The 20,887-nt window shown below is 31.6% G+C and overlaps 2 protein-coding genes across 2 annotated transcripts in view; one reads left to right on the top strand and one right to left on the bottom strand.

The window, feature by feature from the left end:
- Positions 1 to 20,887, bottom strand: part of LOC117124325 (acetyl-coenzyme A synthetase, cytoplasmic-like) — a 41,830-nt gene that overhangs the window by 18,379 nt on the left and 2,564 nt on the right. The window contains exons 2-6 of the mRNA XM_033270528.1: positions 17,619 to 17,710; positions 16,414 to 16,517; positions 2,810 to 2,882; positions 2,356 to 2,543; positions 1,917 to 2,032 (exon numbers count right to left, since the gene is read on the bottom strand). Of these exons, the coding sequence (XP_033126419.1) occupies positions 1,917 to 2,032; positions 2,356 to 2,543; positions 2,810 to 2,882; positions 16,414 to 16,517; positions 17,619 to 17,710 (573 nt within the window). The remainder of the gene's footprint in view (positions 1 to 1,916; positions 2,033 to 2,355; positions 2,544 to 2,809; positions 2,883 to 16,413; positions 16,518 to 17,618; positions 17,711 to 20,887) is intronic.
- LOC117124326 lies at positions 4,246 to 9,702 on the top strand. The gene is made up of 5 exons (XM_033270529.1): positions 4,246 to 4,532; positions 7,688 to 7,987; positions 8,082 to 8,200; positions 8,503 to 8,728; positions 9,130 to 9,702. Exons 1-5 carry the CDS (start codon positions 4,346 to 4,348, stop codon positions 9,321 to 9,323), a joined length of 1,026 nt encoding a protein of 341 aa, XP_033126420.1. The 5' UTR covers positions 4,246 to 4,345; the 3' UTR covers positions 9,324 to 9,702.

Genomic DNA, 20,887 nt, shown 5'->3' with positions numbered 1-20,887 from the left:
AGAGATGTCACTGCAGCAAAACACTATTGTACACGGTACCAACGCTGTTTTAATATAGACAATGGGTCGTGTCTCATATTATTTGTTATATTTTTATTATTCATTATTTTCACTTGACTCGCATAAATAATTTTGTTTAGAACGTTTTATGCAGTTTTACTTCGCAGCACTTCACTTGCAATTTGCAATTTCTAGTTTGTATTTCTTTAAAACTGGTATCTACTTTTGTGAATTGAATGTATGTCTGTCCTAGATGTCAGTCTTATTTTATAATCTTAAATATATTAAAAAATGATATAAGAAATGAAAAATCTCAGCACTTTAAAGACTAACTGTAAAACGATATAATTAACAAAAATTTATGAAAATTGCCTTTTGCTTTCAATTTTAATTTTACTCTACTTCATAATTTTTTCGGATAAAGCCAAACCCTAGGCCTATCCCAGTTTTATATTTCTGGTATCTGTTGGTTTTGATCGTAATGCTGACGATAATTTTGATTATTAATACAAATTTCAGAAATATAATGCGAGCTTTCGTTTCTTTCAATGGTATTTAATTTTATGAGACGTTTCGTGTTTAATTGGGTTTCTACACTTACGCCCGTATTCTGAAAACAAACTTTAGTCGAACTTCGAACTAGTACTTCATTTAGTGCTAGTTTCAACTTCAACCTCAATTTGTATTCACAAACAACGTAGTCGAAGTTTTAACTACGACTAAATCCTAGTTTTAATTCAACTGAAGACGACTGGCAAGCAACAACTATCAAACTAACCAATGAAAAGAGCTATTTTTAATAGCATACGAAATTTTAGAGATCCGGTAATGCGGATGAATATTAAGCTGCCGTCTGTGGTTCAAAAACGTATTTCCTCATAATTCATAATAGATCATCATTCGCTTAAATAATCTTCTATAATAATAACTATATTAGTTGTTAACATATTACGCATAGAGAATTTGAACATTCACTGAAAATTTGCTTTCTTTGGAGAACTGTTATAGTTGAGCCCGAGTGAGGGCGGCGCCATCTTTGTTGTTGTCATGGCGAAGCTACGTAATCGCAGCGCAAGGGGATTTCATGCAAATCAGGAACTATTGCATGTGGCTGGAAGCTGAACTTGATGTCTCTTTTGTTTAACACACCGAGGATATATCAAGCCTGCGTATACAATCGTTTTTCTTCGTTTCACTTTATCGTGAGTTACAAAAAACATGTTTTTAGTGGGTTAAATATTTCAAGTCGGCGATTTAGCCTGACCCTAGGATGACTAAATAGATCGGCCTGCGGAGGTGTCATTTTTGTCGAGGTTCACATCATTTAGTCGCAGTGCTAGTCAAGTTTGTTTTAAGAATACGAAATGACGTAATTTTTAAGTTTTAGCTCGAACTACGACTAAAGTTTGTTTTAAGAATACCGGGGTAAGACTGTTATCAGTTCCCTACAACAAAATGGAGTAGCCCTAGCAATCCCGACGCGTGGCCAACTATGGGATTAAACTGCTTTTAATGTTGTCACGTGGCCTACATGTATACGCGTTGCTTAAATTTATAAAGTGCACAATCTACTACAGTAGTGCTCAAGACACTACGTTTGTCTTTAATATACCACTTTACAACACTTGGCCACTCTATAGCATTACTAAACTGGCATATACCACTTTGCAACATTACTACATGACCACACTACAACATTACTACCTGGCATATACCACTTTACAACACTTGGCCACTCTATAGCATTACTACCTGACATATACCACTTTACAACATTACTACTTGGCAACTTCACAGCGTTACTACCACCTGGCCACTCTACTGCAACACTTCTAGTAATGTATTACCACTTTATTACTAATTACTGTAGCACCATTCTACCTGTACCTCCAAAAATAAACTTTAACGAACTTTACCTGGTGTAGAGCATAAACAGGGGGTCCTCAGCATCCAACCACTCAGGCTTGCACTCTTCACTAGCATCTGCCATCAAATCATCATACCAAAGATCACAACCTTCAGTTATGTTTGTCTTTAATAAAATAAAATGTTAATTGTAATGAATTCTGAATTTTGTATATTTTGTTTTATCTTGTCCATACTGTAGGCTATTTATATTTTGGAGTAGTATACATTATTCTTTAAAAAATATTGTTTAAGATTTTTTCTCAGTTTTTTTATTTACCCAATTAGTTTTTGTCTTGTATTTCCCAGTCTTTTTTTTTCGTGATTACTAGTTTGGGCTAAGGTGTAAAAATTATGATGCTTTTCAATTTTTTCTTTTTAATTATTTAATCCTAATTTAAAGTTTACAGCATGCTTTTCCAGTCACTCATACCTGACCCCTTTACTTACAGTAAGTGATGTGCAAGGCCTCTTGGCAGCTGGCGATGTGGGTTTCTTGCCACTTAGTGGTGCACTTGGTCCAAGATGACGGACCACAACTGTATTCTTCACATTAAAATTTTGTTCTTTGCAAAGCTTAAGGGCGCCATCAGCAATATCTTTTAAATTGATTAGCTTTTTGCCTCTATAAACACCATCTGAGTAAAGAAATACAATTTTGATTAAAAATAATGCATTCAAAAGAAAATAGATTGAAATGAGGTTCAATTATAATACATGACAGTGCTTATTTAATGAATTTTACTAGTACAGTATGTAGAAAATACATATATTTTATTATTTTGATTTATTATTATGATTTACTAAAAACAAATTTCAATTTACAAGATTTTCAATTGTTTAACAATGAACATCAGGACTAGAAAAAAAGTGAAGCATTACATGTTCCCTGAAACATTTTTACCTGCAGTAATAAGTAAACAGCATTTGCCATCAATGATCCTTTCTGCTAAGGAGTCTGATGAGAAACCACCAAACTGAAAAAAAAACCAAGAAAAAACCAGATAAATTCTGGTGGCAGTCTTCGGTAATTAAAATGCATTCATAATCAGTCTACACTGATGGAAGTTTACTAGTTTAATTTTCAAATATTTAATCAGAATTGTTTGCTCTGCACTACAATATTCAAGTCACAACACAATCAATTTTATAGTCATCATTGAGATTTCTAAATTTTGTTTACTCAGGTTTACAGGATGATTTTTACACACTAACAGGTTCACAATGCTGTTTCATTATTTTTATAGATTTTTGTAAATGCGTATTAAATGCTGATAATTTAATTTTATAACTATGGAATGCACTGCTCTGATTGCCATCTGCAAGTGTAAATTGTAAATTTGTATTAAATTTAATTGTAATGCGCATTTGAACATATTTTAATGGAATTAACGCAATGTAAATGAATAAATTATTTCTTTTTATTATTATTATTAATATTATTATTATCTGCTGCATTTTTTTTCCCCAAGAAATTTAAAACATAAATTTTATCTGATGTCCATAATAATGGTAGCTACTGCCACTTATTTGTTTTTATTCAATAAATTTCTCACAAAAATACAGAAGTGACAAAGACGAGCCAACAGGTGACGGACACTCTACAAGAGCTCAAAAATACAAAAATAGAAATACACTATAAAATGACAGTACAAACACCAAAACAAAAATTTGAAAAAAAAGATGAAAAACGTTGTGAAATAAAGGAAAAAAAACCACAACAGCAATAAAGGAAGTAGAAAAATCGTAAAAATGAATAAGGGAAATAAAATTACCATTGAAAATATAAAAATCATTAAAAAAGAACTTGCATGTTGGTAATGCCTTAATCAGAGGCTTAAATTTTATACTCAAACTTGGCTTCCAGATCTGCACACTTTTTATGTGATTCACTGATGTGTGAATATCAATAATGTAGCTTTTAATATTTATTTTTAACACAATAATGCAGATATGTACATTTTTGTGTGTGATAAAATACAACCACCAACAAAGAAGGTAAACTATAGGCTCACTGAACTGCAACCAACCAACCAATCAATGAAAAAAAAAATTACAGTACAGTATAGTATATAGCAAACAGCAGGCATCTATCATGAAATGCTTAAACTTAAAAACATACTGTATTGTACACATAAAATGCTAATTAGAAGTAAAGTGTGAAATTTAAAATTCCTATAATTATATTGGTAGTCTAATTAATACCAAACTCAATAAATACAAAGAGTATTAAATCAGCTAACTAATAATAGTCTCAGTATGATAAGCATATTTTTTTATTTTAATGGCCAAAGGTCACACTGCAAGGAGGTCAACCTATTGTTTAATGAATAATGTGTGAGTCAGATGAAATTCAGGTCTGATGGTTGGTTAAGTGTCACACTGTTTGGTTTAGCTTGCATATTCTACTCATAATTCAGCATTATTTTTGTCAAATTACATGATTTATAAGTTGTATACAACAAAAATGGATAAAGAAACAAACAGTTGTGAAAATGTTAGAAATACTATGACTTTAGATGTGCCAGATGTGGGGAGTAACCGTAGAAAGAATTGTAAGCCTGCGAAGACAATCAAAGCTGACAAACAGGAACAGGAATATTACTTAGGTGGAACATGGTTGGATGGTAAGATCAATAAAGCTATTATAACAAGCGAAGCCTTTGTGCATTATGTACTATTTTATTATTCTTAAATTATGCTTTGTCTATGTGAACAAACCTAACTTGCATACTACAGTATGTGTTGTATTGTAGGCTACAGTACAGGTCGTGTACAGTATTTTTCTTAACCTAGAATTTACAGGCTATTTCTGAGGTATAATTTTATTAAACTGTCCTGTTGCAGGCTCCAAAAATATTACTGCAAAATATGTTGTTATAAATCTCTATTAAAATCTAAAATTATATTTAAATTATATAAATACTGTAGGCCTACTGGTAGTGGTAGGGATTACTGTATTCATTTCATTTTGATCACAAATGGCAGGGATATTTCATTTTATTTTGATCATAAATAGCAGTAAAATTAACACTGAATTGTGTGTGATTTACAAATATACATTACTGTAAATGCCTTTTTTTTAAAATAAAATTTTAAAAATTGTTTAACAATGAGTACAAATTAAAATATATAAAGTAATGTTTTAATAAGTAGAGTGATATCACAGAATTTACATAAAAAACACTTATTCTACTACTATTATTAAAATACCTGTAGTAGAATAAGTACTCCCTCTTTAAAGAGACAAGGAAACAATCTAATTAAAGACAACAAAGGAACATAAAAAAGTTCTAAACATTAAAATAACACTAAAATTGAAACGCATCCACAGAAACTTTTGCTGTTATCAAAGTCTAATTATTATAGCAGTAATTATTATAGATTATGCATTGTACCTTAAAAATGACAAAAAAATCATAAAAAATAATTTTAAACTTTTGCTCGTTTTGCATTAACATACCAATTACAGTGTATTAACTTGATAGAAAGAAATTACAATATATTCTGATACCGGATAATCATAAAATATAAACACTTGCCAGTGATAAATGAAAAGAGTTTCTATCATTTTTCGTTGTAAAGTTATTGGTAAATATTATTAAATATGGTACAATTAATTTCTACGTTCAAGTTTAAGTAAGGTTTAAATTTCAGAAGTAATTTTGTTGGTATTTATCATGGGATTATACATCTTCAACGATGATGATGTGGACAGGACCAGTTCAGTGAATTGTGTTGATTTAGGCGTATTTAACAAAGGGCTAAACTGATTATAAGCCCCTACAGTATAAAAAAAATGATTAGTTTATCACCCTATCTAGGCTGGAAAGTCATGAGAGAGGGTGGTTTTTATTTCTATTTTTTTATTTTAACGGCCTACTGTAGTTTTTCATTAAAATTTTAATGTTTCCACTTACAATTGAAGTACTGTACATTAGTCTATTCTAGGGTTATCATATGAAGGGATTCATTATTTTTATCACTGCAATTTCATCTATTTTGTTTTAAACCCTTAAACCCTATTTTTTTATTTACAGTATTAAAGGGTTACCTTATGAGCACTAATTTTCCATTGATATCCAGGATTAACAAAGTTGCAATTGAATTTAAAAAAAAAAGTTTTTATTTGTCCATACTGTACATATAGAATACAATAAAAAGATGCATTCTAATAAAAGTTAATTTATTACCAAATTATTCTTAACTGTTATACCCAGTTGGCTAGGTCAACGACTTCAAATTTCTGGGATCATTCATTTAATTTTTGCCCAATTGTGATGGAAAGCTGCCATTTTTCGCAGTCCTAAGTTTTTTTCACAAGTTTGCTTAACTACTTACAGTTACTGTATGTTGTATCCTATTATTTTTAAATGATACAGGTAACATTTGTAACAGCCATTAAGGGATGCCAAACAACACACTACCTGTTCTGTCATACAAAACCATGTTTGTAAGAGACAAATCATGCTTTGTAATTCATTAGATGAAAGTTATTCTGTCTTTACAATTGTGAAAACAAAACCATGTTTGTCTGTACAAAATATGTTTTGTTATGACAACCATATTTGTGTACAATATGTTTTGTGTAAAGACAAAACCATGTTTGTCTACAAAATATGTTTTGTGAAGACAAAACCATGTTTGTCTTGTTTGTCTGTACAAAACCATGTTTTCCATACAAAACATGTACTGTATTGTGAAGACAAAACCATGTTTGTCTGTAGAAATCATTGTTTGTAAAAGACAAAAACCTGTCTGTCAGGCAAATCCAGATGCCATCCAAACATACTAAAATTCCCCCTAAAATTTTACCCTTCCCCTCACTTTCTGTCCCCCCCCCAGATTTCAGACGCTGACAAGACGCCACTGCTCCCCTCCCCTTGGATATGTCCATGGGGTCAGCTAGCCAAACGTAAAGCCTTAAAGGGTAAAAATAACATAAATAATTACTATTAAAATAGGCCTAACAATAATCCACTATAAAAGGTTGTTATTAATGTTAACACGATGTCAAGATGTTTAATAATTAATACTATGTTCCGAACTGGTTTATGTTTAGTGGGTAACCCACTTTTATTCAACCTTATTTTTTTAAAACACGTACTGTACAAAGGTATGCAATAAGAAATCGTGTAATAAAAAAACATTTTGAATATAATAAAACAAAACATTTAAATTTCATGAAAGTAATGTCATTATAATCTGTAGCCCAATATAAAAATAAAGTGGCAAATCTAAATTTGCTATCAATCCATCAACAGCAATGTCTGTCTCTTATACACATCTAACAGTACACATATATACAGTACATACATGGTTTTGTCTTTACAAAATATGTTTTGTTACATAGTTTTTGTCTTTACAAAACACGTTTTGTACAGACAAACATGGGTTTTTTTTTTACAAAATATGTTTTGTACAGACAAACACAGACATGTTTTGTAAAGGCAGAGTAATTTTCATCTATTACAAAACATGATTTGACCCTTACAAACATGGTTTTGTACGACAGGTACTTTAGTGTGTCGTTTGGCACCCCGTAGCCATAGTAGATGCATACAGCCTGAAAGCTTTCTGAATGTGTTGACTGAAGTACAGTTATGTTTCATTATTTGTTTATAGGGCTGTACTACTGTAGGACTACAGTGTAAAGCTCATTGCCTCAAATTATGTGTTTTTACACAATTTAACAATTTTTATGAATAATTCAGATAAAATAGTTTAAAAATTCTTAACAATTTCATATAATTGTATTTACATTGTGTATTCTAACTATCAGGTGCAATGTTACAGTCAAAAAATCAAACGCGACAGGCCGACAGATTTTCTGATGAAACAAGTAGCATTGAGACAGCTAGAAAAAGACTGAAGATGGAACCAGAGGAGATGTCCATTCATGAAGAAATTGATGACGGACAATTTAATGTAGAACTAGACAAACAAGAAAAACAAAAAATGGACAAGTGCGAAGAGAGAACAGTTTATGTAGTATCTTGCTGTTCTAATTGTTTGATCCTAAAGAAAGAAATTAAAGAGCTAAAAGCTGAATTAGAAAGAATTAAAAAAGATGCTATACCAGGTAAACAAACTCTAGTATGACTATAATAACATGAACTTTTTAAGACTGTCATGTACAAATTTTACATTAATTAAATTCTTTTCTCTAATTGCAGTTCCTAATCAAAGTGTTGTAGACTATTTTCAAGCTGTTATAAACACATGTGGAAAATTACCAAGTTCATCTACTTACAAAGAACACAGCACGCCACTAGAAACATTAAGTCCACCTCCTGTAAGTAAAACCATCTACTTTTCATAAATTTAACTCAGTACTCTAAAGAATATTTTTCAACAATTTGACTTGCTACAGTATACTTATGTGTGAGTAAGTGAGACAGACGCTGTAATAACAAGATTTCTGTCCTATGTATAAAGCCTCATTAAATATTAAAGAGAATTCTCAGACACCCATCTAGTCCAATGATTTTGCAACAAAATCTCTGTTTTGCTTATTTTAAATACCCCAACCATGTGACCAATGAAAATAAGAGAATGATATTTTTCGTTGAAAAACTTATACATTATTTTTTTAAGCCTCAACAGCAAGTACAACTTGTAAAAGATTGTGCTCTCTTTATGGAAACAAATGTTCTACTTGAATGCCTAACATCGGCTAGAGAAGATCCGTTGCAGCTTCTTCGCAATATCATTAGAGCGACGTTCACCCCAAATCAACTGATTGAAGCTGGAGGATTAGGTCTAAGAAGAGGTCACTCCAAAAAACCTCCCCTGGATGCAAATATTTGTCAAACACTAAAAAGTAAGTACCGAGGTCTTGTTTTATCAATCTACAACATAATTTTTAAAATTCTAATTGTTTTAAAACAATAGTCTACTCGATAATTATTGTACTGTTTTCAATCTCTTTGTCAAATTATTTACTAACTTGAAAAAATTGATAAATTAAGTCCAGGGATAAGAGGCAATACAGTATATTCAACAATTAATCTTCAGGAATTTATCTGTAGCCCAATATAAAAATAAAGTGGCAAATCTAAATTTTCTATCAATCCATCAACAGCAATGTAAAGCTTCAATTAACTCAATGCATGTACACACTCTTCATGCATTTCAGATTATCAGTAAAATTGTAGTAAAACAATTTGTCTATTTAGTGGTGGTATGTGTGTGGTATTTAATGGTAGTCGATTAATTTTTCAGCCTACATATTCAACTGGTGCTACAAATATGGGAAATCAGTCCCTAAGGAAAGAGATCTCAATCGATGTTTTGCTGATACAATAACGTATGCAAGAAGGCAAGCAACTCGGGAAGAAGAAAGAAACAGACAAGGGCATTTTTCAGCGTCACAGCGTGACATTTTAACAGAAATTTCTTCACTTAAAGTAGATTAACAAAAATAATTTACCTTTGGTGGACAAAACTGGCACCTAATATAGGCAGACCCAGAGTACAATATAAGAATTGACTAAACATTTGACGATTTGTCTAAGACTATTGTACAAAAATGCTGTATTTTTTTTTTTGATGAATTAACAAATTATGCAAAAAAATTACTCTAAAATAAGTACAGTTAATTATATTTTTTTAATTAAAACCACAAAGTTTGAATACTTTTTTTAATTTTCTTCTTTTAATAGCTTACAAAAACATGTGCCAAAAATCACTGCTCTAGACAGACTTGGCAAATTATGTATCAATATGGACTTTTGATTTTCTGAGCACAGATCTTTGTGTACATGAATTCGTTTAATAAAAAACAAAATCACTGAATTTTTATAGTGAGTTTTACCTTCAGATAGTGAATATAAACAAAGCAGTAAAATACCACCACCATTATCTTCTATTGTTACACCAGTTCTAAACCAATTTATAATTGTGATAGATGATAATATCCTAATCCAATACTCTGGTAACAATACATGCATGAACACTTTTATATAAAAAATTTGGTAATATTGGCGTAATAAAATGATTTTCTGTATGATACTCTGGCAAGTCATTGGTAACATAAATAAAAAAATTGCAACTGTAGGCCTACCGCACATACAGTACTGTACATGCTACAACAATAATTTCAAAGATTGCTGTTTTTTAATGTACAGCATAGCCCACAATTGCTAACACTACATAAATGAGTTTAAGGACAATAGGTCCTAGTTTATTATTGTGCATTGTAGTTTATTACTATTTACTGTATAATAGTAATCCAGAATACTGAAAAATTTCTTAAATGTCAAATTCACCATTATCCTAACAAATTTGTTCTACCATCTCAAACTTGTCTTACCCTGGTATTCTTAAAACAAATTTTAGTCGTAGTTCGAGCTAAAACTTCAAAATTACGTCATTTCGTATTCTTAAAACAAATTTTGAATTACGACTAAATCAAGAGAACCTCAACTAAAATGATACCTCCGCAAGCCGATTTTTTAAGTCAGCCTACAGTAGGATCAGGCTAAATTACCAACTTGAAATATTTACCCCACTAAAAACGTGCTTTTCATAACTTACGATAAAGTGAAGTGAATAAAAACGATTGTATAAATAGGTCTTGTATCCAATGTGTCCAATAAAAGGGACATTACGTTTAGCTTCCAAAAGGCGAAATTAACATGTTTTGCTAGCTACATGCAACAGTTCCTGATTTGCACGGAATCCCTTCGCATTGTGTTCACGTAGCTTCACCACAACAACAAAGATGGTGCCACCCTCGCTTGACCTCAACTACTGTATATGAGTTCTCCAAAGAAAGCAAATTTTCAGTTACAGTTCAAATTCTCTATCGTTAGATGTTAATGACTATTATTATTATTATTATTATAGAATATTAGTTGAATTATGAGGAAATATGTTTTTGAAACACAAATGGCAGTTTAATATTCATCAGCGTTACCGGATCTCTAAAATTTTGTCTGCTATTAAAAATAGCTCTTTTCATTGGTTAGTTTGGTAGTTGTTGCCTGCCAGCCATCTTCAAATGAACTACAATAGGACTTGATTTAGTCGTAGTTAGAAAATCGACTATGTTGTTTGTGAATACAAATTGAAGTTGAAGTTGCAACTAAGACTAAATGAAGTTCTAGTTCAAAGTTCAACTAAAGTATGTTTTAAGAATACGGGCATTATTCATTTTCTTTATTTCAACACCATCCAGTCATGTAATTTATTTTTACTTTAATGATTGAGATTATAGAATGTCTAGCAATACAAATTACCTGATCAACAGTGGAGATCCCGATTATGTAGAGAGAAGCAGTGAGAAGAGGAGCATGCGCACATACTCTTGAAAAAAGTGCTTCCATTCCAGTGTTAAATTTGCTATTCTAACGACAACATGTGGTTGGCATAATGGTAAATTTAACCATTATTATGTTTCCACTTCCATTGACTTACTGAAAACGCGATTAGCTGATATCGAAAGCCAGCCATGCGAAAATTCTAAGCAGCTGTGAGTACGATGCGATAGGCTCAAGTCAAGTAGTTTACAGTAGGTGACTACCAAAGTAGGCTAAAAATTAAAAAACTATTAACAATAACGTACAGTAGCTATTCCAATGAACTGTAACAATCAACTCAAAAAATTAAGATTGGCCAGTATAGAAGATTGAGGCTAAGAAATGCTAAATAAAACAGAAGAAAGGTTCAATTTTTTTTTTTTGAAGTTCTGGCTAGGGTATGCACTACTGCATACCTGTTTCAAAATAAAGCTTTTCATAATAATGAGTTAGACCAGGTCTATCATTTGGACCAAATAAAAAAAAAACTGTTGTGTTGCCCTTAAATGGAAAAAATCGAGATCGTTGGTCGGTCGGATTAAAACATTTTTTTTTTTTAAATATATTTTTTTTTAGTAATACCTGAAATAGGATAGGCCTCAAACTGCAGTCCCTATTATGAAGATCCTAGGCACCACAATAGAATGATGCCAAGCTTGCCAAACAAAAAACATTCAAATTAATGACAGAATAAATACTAACCGAGTGTATATTGAAATGAATTTATCAAAAGTATATCTGTTTAAAAAAATATTTATTTGCCTTTGAAACGTAAAATAATTTGTGCATCCGATCCATACAGGCAGGTCGAGCAAAACCATACCATGGCTATAAAAAAATGGCCAAACAAGGCCCTCTATGTAATACAATTGTAGTAAATTTTGAGAAAAAAAAATATTTCGTTCATGGTTGGCCTAAAACCATAACGGAGCCTAAAATGTCTAGCCATGTACTGGCTTTAAAGCGATGGATAGACCTAAGCCTGTTTTTATTTATTGTCCAATATACCGTAAGGTAATGAATACGATTTTTGATTCAAGCAACCACTAGTTGTACAGTAGTAAGGAATAGACTAGGCCTAGATCTAATCGTGGCTTAACAGCTCAGCGCGAGAGATTCAATGTTGCGTGTATACATCCTCGTCATCATGCTCGTTTCTCAAAACTATGCCTTCTATTTCACCGACTTTACACGTGCATTGGCCCGAATTTAGTAAAAATACATCTTTTATGTTCTAAATGTTAATTTCGGAAGTCGTATTTCTCGAATTTGTACTTAAATGAAAGAAAGACCTTTGAACACAATTATATATATAAAAAAAAGCCGACCATATTTGTTGAAAAATTTTGGTCGGTCGTGGTGGGCAACACAACATTTTTTTTTTTGGCCTTAGCTTCATAAATGGGCAATTCCATAAATTCGGACGTACATTTCAGACACTTAGTGAATCTATATTTCCATAATGAAGCTTACAATTTATTTTTTGCATTACATCTACTGGTTAGTACTATCAGGCCCAGAAATTTTATTTTTAACTCTCATGCGTCACGGAGATACGGGTCAAAATGACACCGTGACGGACACCGTAATCAGAGAAAGTGACTTTTCCTACTTCACTATACTTTTTTTAAAAACTCTGTGATGTGCGAGACATTTAAAAAAAATATTTCCCTGTTGTTTTCCACTAATGTGTGGGCTCTCTAGCAGAATAAAAATTTATTTTAATTTTTTTCATTTTCTGTACGTCCGTCAATTACTGTGACGGACGTACAATTTTATTGTGACGGACGTACTTGTCTGAATTGTGACGGACGTACACATCTAAAAATACAAAAATATCTACAATCTAAATTATTTTATTGATTAATTAATATACTGGTATGCTTATATGATATAAAAGTACAAAAATATACTGGATTTTAAACTTTTTTTTAATAATGAGTGTAAAATACAATGAATCAAATAATTTAGGTTATTTTGTGTCAAATAATCCTCAGTTAACCTCATTACCCTAGTAGCCCGACCATGTTTTGTATGCATTTGAGGTAAAGAGAATATTGACTTTATAAATTGGTTCAGGGTGGCGCTAGAATCATTTTGGCTTGGTAACACGTTTTTAAAATGTGGCAAAATGTCAAAGGTCAGGGTCAAAAGTCATAGTAATAGGGCCCTTATATCTTTGCAACCACATGTGGTAGAGAGTTAAGTTTGGTGCCAAGTTGTTCAAAACATTTATATTTCTATTTGCTACAATAGAATATTTTGTTAAAAAATGACAGGACATGCCATTTCTGACCTTTGACACATCTCCGGGTCATATTCACAGGTTTTCATATCTCCGTAACCACTGGTGGTATCCAGATAATTGTGGTGTCAATTTGTTCAGAACATTCATTTAAACAGATTATGAAGGAGTTGGATCTAAATTTGTAACCAGGAAAAATTATTATTTGGTTCCCAAAATGCACTTTGTTATTATTAATTAATGCAGACAATTAAACTAGTGAAAGACTACATACTGTACAGTACTTGATCTATTAATCCAAGTTCTAACTTTTGGTGTCAACTTCTTCATTGTATAAAGAATCCTGCAATGGGCAAGTTTAGATTTTAAAGGTTCTGGAGTTAGAGATTATTATAAACACCTGTAATGTATAGAACTATACATTTTTGCAATACAAGAAAAATCATAGTAATTGTAGTTAATCAAGTAGACTGTATGGTCAGTCATGCTAAAAGGTGTCTTCTCTTACATATAATAATATCCTGTAATTTGAATATAAAAAATAATATAATCATGTTAGCTGTAATTGCAATTACAGGACATTGTTATTATGAAGTAGATAGAGTAGCCATGTTAGTCAAGATGATAACATTATTATGTAATTTGTGTATTGCCTGCCTGGTTTTTATTGGATACTTGCATAAAATTTTAGTTCAAAATTGTTTTTTATTTGTAATGTAAGCCCATGGTACTGAAATATGTGCATATTGCACACTGTTTGATAACAATAAGACAAAATGTGCTTCAGGGAGGAAAATTATAGTAAGCCTAAATTGATCTCGACCAGAAACTCAAGTATGGGGCTCATACCCAGAATTTTCCATGTTATTCCATTATGTTTTGTGCCCAACATGTAGCCTACTGTAACTTCAGACACAAGACACATTGACAGTTTCATATTTTCACCATATTTCATAGGTTATAACACATTTTACACAGCGTGACGGACGTACAAAAAAAATGTACGTCTGTCACATGGTTTTGTTAATTAGTGTAATTAATGGTAGGCTTCCAATTTGCTGTATACACTTGGTATATCTAGTATGTTTTGGTAATTTCTTTGTACCTGGTTAGAAAAGGAAATAAACAAATGTCATTTTCTTGTGACGGACGTACATCCACATTTTCATTATTTTTAAATATTTAATTAAAAATATGGCATTAATTACAAAGTCAAAAAATTTCACCAAATTACACAATACATACTAATTCTTTATTTTAATAAAAAGTGAATCAGATTCTGATATTTTGCAAGGAAAAAAATTGGAAATTAAAATTATAACATTTTCTTTAGTATTTCAAAATATTAATTGTATTGAATTCCAATTATTTTCCATGTGGTTAGTGAATTCTTAATTTTTTTTTTATTTCACAAAAATATAACTCATTAGCTTCAAAATGATGTATCACACAAACACATTTGATGTATTTTAATTTTTTACCATTTGGTTTACTAATTTACGGAATTGCCCAAATATATAATTTGTTCTATTGTATAAAGGGTAATTCTGGCTTAATTCAACCACCATGCCATGTGATTCCCCACCTTGGATATTCCTTTAAAAAATTCTAAAAAATCCAAAATTTCCACTCCAAATTCAAAGCAGTTTTTAAGTTCCGACCTTTTGAAATTTAGGTACCATGCCCCCTTTCTCATGCCAGTAATGGCTCCTTTAACTTTGTACGGTTTTTACGAAGCTATATCTCCTGGAATAACGAAGATAAGAAGTTGAAAATTGCTACATAGACTAATATATTGGCCCCTATCTTTCTGGAAATACCATTCAAATTTTATATAGCATATTTCATTACAATGTTATACGCCACCAAAAATCTCTGAAAGCATTGTGTGAAAATAGAATTTCACTTTTTTGGAGGGCTGTATCTTATCATTCTTTAATGTAAATTGAGCAATAATAAAGGTATGATGGGTTCCCGAACATGGTTGCAGGACCATTTACCGTAAAAATACTCCCTACTTTGACCAGCCGGATGACCCTGTGGACACTTTATACCATTATACAGATACACATTATTATCATCATTGTAAGTAGAAAGTTTAAACTTTGTTTCTTAACTCCTTCTGTGTGAAATGATTTTATTCAAATAGACAAATTTTAGAGTATTATAAATATCAGGTCAAAGTTCAAATCACATACAAGTCAGTATTTGTGATATAAATATAGGCTTAATATAATAATGTAATGCTTTAGTCATTTATGTTTACTGGTTTCTACAAGTCATTTAAATGTTATTTGTATTATCTTAGTAGTCATCAGTTGGAGATACACATCTATTCCAGTGACAGTGGTTTAGGCTGCTTTTGTGCTTTTCTGGCAGCTAATGACTAGGGTATTTATAATGTATTGGTGACGTTTGTTTGATTTATTGATTTGTATTATATTTTGTATAGTGTCTCTTCTGCCTGAATAAATAATAATAACAACATACTGTATTAATACTTAACTAAGCGGAGGACATCTCAGAAATATGGCTAAGCATACATTCAAATATTCTCACGACGTTATACTTAAGATTAGACCCATGGGCATAGGGCTTTAGTCTAGCCTTCCAAAGTCACTTTTTTCAGATGTACATTGCATAGTGAGTGTATAATAGCAAGAGAACAAAACAGTATGCCTCTTAAATATGTTTTCATGTTTTTCATGCTCAAGCATTGTAAAAAGGTTAGGATATTGGAACAGTTATTCCTAATATTTATATTATGTGTGTAAATTGGGTATTATCAGTTTAAAAGGACTGAAACATTTACAGTACACCTAAATTCCATTTATCAAATGATGTGCTACCTACCACATTATGATGATTTCAAAATGTTGAATTATAATCTTTCCCATCAATTCTTAGTTTCCTTCACTTATACTATACTTCTTTCTGAAATTGATAAATAGGACTTCTTACCACAATAGAATGGACAGCACCAATCCTGGCACAAGCCAACATGGCCACAACAAGCTCCACAATCATTGGCATGTAGATAGCCACATGATCTCCTTTCATGATTTCTGTAAAAATGATAAACACATTACAAGTTCAGATTTCCATGGGCATGACAAGATGTCAATGAAATACACTATCTTCTGACTTGTATGCAGTCAGACAGGAGAGAAAATAACATTTACAATTTTCTATTAGTGCTTGTAGTTGCGACATTGCGAGGTGTTGCTGGTTGATAGCCCTGTCTAGACTATATTTTATTTGAAAAAAACCCCCAAAAAACACATGCAACATGCCTAAAACATGATGACATCACATCATGACCATAGGCACATCATGAGTATACTTGGGCATAGAACATTGTTTGTCAAATAAAATTAAAATTAATTCATTCATTAAAGGTATGTTCACACACACGGCGTAAGGCTGGCGCAACATACGCCTCTGTTTGTGAACTTTGGCGTTACTATGCCACCCGCAATGCCACGTCTGTGGCGTTGTTAACACCACCCGCAGACCCCAGATTACTGTAGTTAACGCCATGGAGCTAACTAATTTTGGCTTCAAGTCAAGAGATTGAACAATCATGGATAGTTTTGCAATAAAGAAACAAGCTACTTCAATAACAAGCAAGCGACCAACCGCTTTTGTTGTTAAAGTGTTTTTGTATTGTTTAGATAAATCTTAATTGTAACATTGGATAATGGCTCTTGGATTAAATGCCAAAGAAGTTCCATCCTCAGAATAGCTAATTGAATGTTTGGTACCAAAATAATTCTACAAGCTTTTTTTATCCAAATATCTTTGAGTTTTACAATACAAATTGTTTTAGCAGAGATATGAAGCTCCAAAAAGTATTAGGACATCCTGTATTATGCATTGAATTATGGTAATTTATCAGAAAAAGTGCAAGATTTCAAATAAGTGGCTCAAGATTTTTAGGTGCCTAGTGATTTGTTCTTTATGCACCAAACTCATGCCAGATGTCGAGACTTGGTAGCTATGCCTGTCACAAAACGAATGCCACTTAAATGGTATTGGTTTTGGAAGCCATCTCTGAGAGGCATGTTGCATGTGGCAATCATTGAATCTTTTGAGGTGAGATGACATTTTAGCTACACTGATCTGAAAATTTCTAAGTACTGTAAACACCAAATGAAAGAACTTACTGAGTGATTTCAAAACATTGGCAAACTTGCAGACTTGCTTGTACAAGTTTCCATAAGTGATCTCACTGTAGTCATCAGGATCATTCCCTTCCCTGCCAAAAAAAAAAAAAACTTAAACACCTAATTTAATTTAATGGGTAATCTGGTTATGCATAATATTATGGGCAATTCCATGGTCACAGACCGACTTTTTAAGGCATTCATAATGGTAAAAAACTGTTTAAATATTACAGATAAACTAGTAAATCTGAAATTCCAAGTAAATTTTATACTCCTTCCCACACACTTTTAATTGACAATATTACAAAAATCAAAACATAAAGTCATTTATAAAATATTGATATTAATATGTTTGGTCACAGACCGACTTAAAAAAAAAGAGAAAATTTTACAAATATAAACTTTGTGCAATTCTATTGAAAATATTACGAAAAGATTTATGGTAACACATCCAGTATGTAAAATCATATATAAGGAATTAGTATCAACAGAGAAGGTGATGTAAAACTACATCATGGGGATGGCAGGGTAGAGGGTACCACCTTGGGTCTGGTCACAGACCGACGGTCACAGACAGACCTATCGATTTGCATGATAGTATATGATGGAATCTGGCACATTATAAGGAGAAAACACTTTATATATAAAATTAAACACTAAAAACTTGTTACCAAACATTGTATATAAAAAAGCATAACTTGATTCCTTATAGTAAACAAAAATTTATTTTGTAATAAAATCAGATTATTTAACATATTAAGAATGGTATTATTTACCTAATAAACGTCACAGAAAATAGTCTTAAGCAAAATCATGATTGCTTGGATGTTAATTGATCTGACCCAGTTAATAAATACTCTAGTATTTAATGAAAAAAGGCATATTAAACCAAGAAAATTATGAAATGCATTTTATGCATTATGGGTATCTGGAAGTGTTTTCATATCCTCCAAGCGACCATCAAACATGCTCCATTTTCCATCTATGGTTGCCTTTGAAATAGCATGGTTCTTTTCTTTAGATGTTAATGGCAATGGTGGCGCCAGATGTTTGCCAATAAGGGGTCTGACGTGTCTGATGCAGGGGTCCGAATCAAAGCGACGACAAAGCCTCGGTCGATAGCCCGAAACAAAAAAAAATCTCTGTTAGGGTTCTTGAAGGGAGTTTTTATGGCTTATTTAACCCTAAATGTTTTTTTAGACCACAATATTAGGGATTGGCAATCAAGATACCGTTATTTGGATTGGAAAATTATTATTTAAAAAATTTTTTGCTCCGACGACCTATTCGTTCGTCGAAAGACAGGGGGGCCCGGCCTTCCAACAAAGAAAATTCCCCCACCCCGCTGACGCCTCCGCTGGTTAATGGCATAGAGAATAGTAACTATACAGTATTTAAATGTTGAAATCAAGATCTATACTGAGTGATAAACTACAGCTTTATGTATTTGAAAGATTTTACCCACTCAGCTTCCAACTACTTAGTCACATGGTAATAATATACCCAATTTGGTGGTTGTTGAGAACTCGATTATGAAGCAAATCATTGTTATTTTCAAATAAACCACTATATGTCCTTAGAACCTTTCCCAGGCCCATGTCTTTTGTCATTTTAATTTTGTTTATTGAATATAACCAACTTTAATACAGTAAAAAGTTTGCTTAAAGATTTGGTCACAGACCGACTAAAATTAATGTAATAAAAATATGAATAAATATTAAAGTCCAAAAATTTAAATAATCTTGTCAGTGAATGTTAGCCTAATAGCTTCAATAGTTTTATGAATTTCACAATGGTTGAAAGCTGCATGACTTAATAAACCTAAAAAATGTTGTTTTTTTGGGTAACAGACCGACAAAAATATTAAGAAATATTTTTGCCCCGCCTTAATATTTTGTTGTAAATGAATATTACTTTTTGTCGCAAAAACTAATAAAATAAGTTAAGTTCTCCAATTTAAAATAAAAATGACTGGCCTAAATGGCAGTTTGTTAGTTTCTAGAGACTTTGAAAAAACATGACATTTTCATATTTTTTAAATATTTTCAAAATTATGTAATTCTAATTGCTATATATTTTTATAAACACAAGAAAAGTTTCATCAATGAATCCTAAAAATTCATTTTTTAAGCTTTAGTTTGATATAAAACTTGTTTACATTCCTCAAAGTTGAAAATTTGCTAAATCTGAAAAAAAGTCATGGAATTGCCCTTATGGGCAAGGCTACAAAACCTTATATTGGACAGAAAAACCATGTATATATACAAAATGTGGACATAATTTATAAAAGTAATGATGAAGGTCTTCAATTGATTAGATTTGTTATGATCTTAATTTTGAACATGGAAGTAGATTATAACAGTTAACAAAAAACCTAACAAACTTTGGAAAAGTTGCATGTTTTTGTTAAAAAGGGCAATTCCACGGTAACTAAATGACATTCTGACACAGATTTGTATTTTTAAACACATGTACCACAAGGTAATTTTGCCAATAATCTAAAACAAATACATTAAAAAAAAAAAAATCACTCTACAATGATGGCAACAATGTTCTCATTTAGATAATGGACAAGTTGCATCCACTCGAATTAGGATCCACTCACGGTATGGCATTCCCATCTGGTAAAACTTAATGAACCAATGCAATTCAAAGGGCGCACACCTCCATTCTTGAACATAGCACGTACGTAGTCCTTTGATCTTTACTGTGGCATCGACAATCCGATACTAGTTGCAAGTACAGCCGTTAATTAATTAGTCTAATTCGTGCCATAAGTTTTATGATGTTAGTATATTTTATATTATTTTGGGTACTTTGCAAAGTCTGTTACATTTGATTTCTTCTATAAACTATAATTTGATTCGTGAAAATTGACCAACAAAATGTTATTATAGCAATTGAAAATTTACAATTTTTATAAAATTTCATGTTCTTATAACATTCATGTCATTTTGACAATGTTGGATTAAGGTGCACAAAATGAACATTTGAGTAGATACAGAAAATATATTTATTTTTTCTGCGAAGTGAGTGTCATGAACGACAATACACCACAACATCTGTAAAATTGATGTTGAAATAACAATACATATAATACTAGAAATTGCAAATTGCAAGTGAAGTGCTGCGAAGTAAAACTGCATTGTTCTTCGAACAAAATTATTTATGCGAGTCAAGTGAAAATAATGAATAATAAAAATATAACAAATAATATGAGACACGACCCATTGTTTATATTAGAACGGCGTTGGTACTGTGTACAATAG

The sequence above is a fragment of the Anneissia japonica genome, unplaced genomic scaffold (genome assembly GCF_011630105.1).
Source record: "Anneissia japonica isolate Jap-2015-1 unplaced genomic scaffold, ASM1163010v1 scaffold750_len1593409_cov174, whole genome shotgun sequence".
Classification (NCBI taxonomy): Eukaryota; Metazoa; Echinodermata; class Crinoidea; order Comatulida; family Comatulidae; genus Anneissia; species Anneissia japonica.
This window is presented reverse-complemented; position numbering and strand designations above follow the sequence as displayed.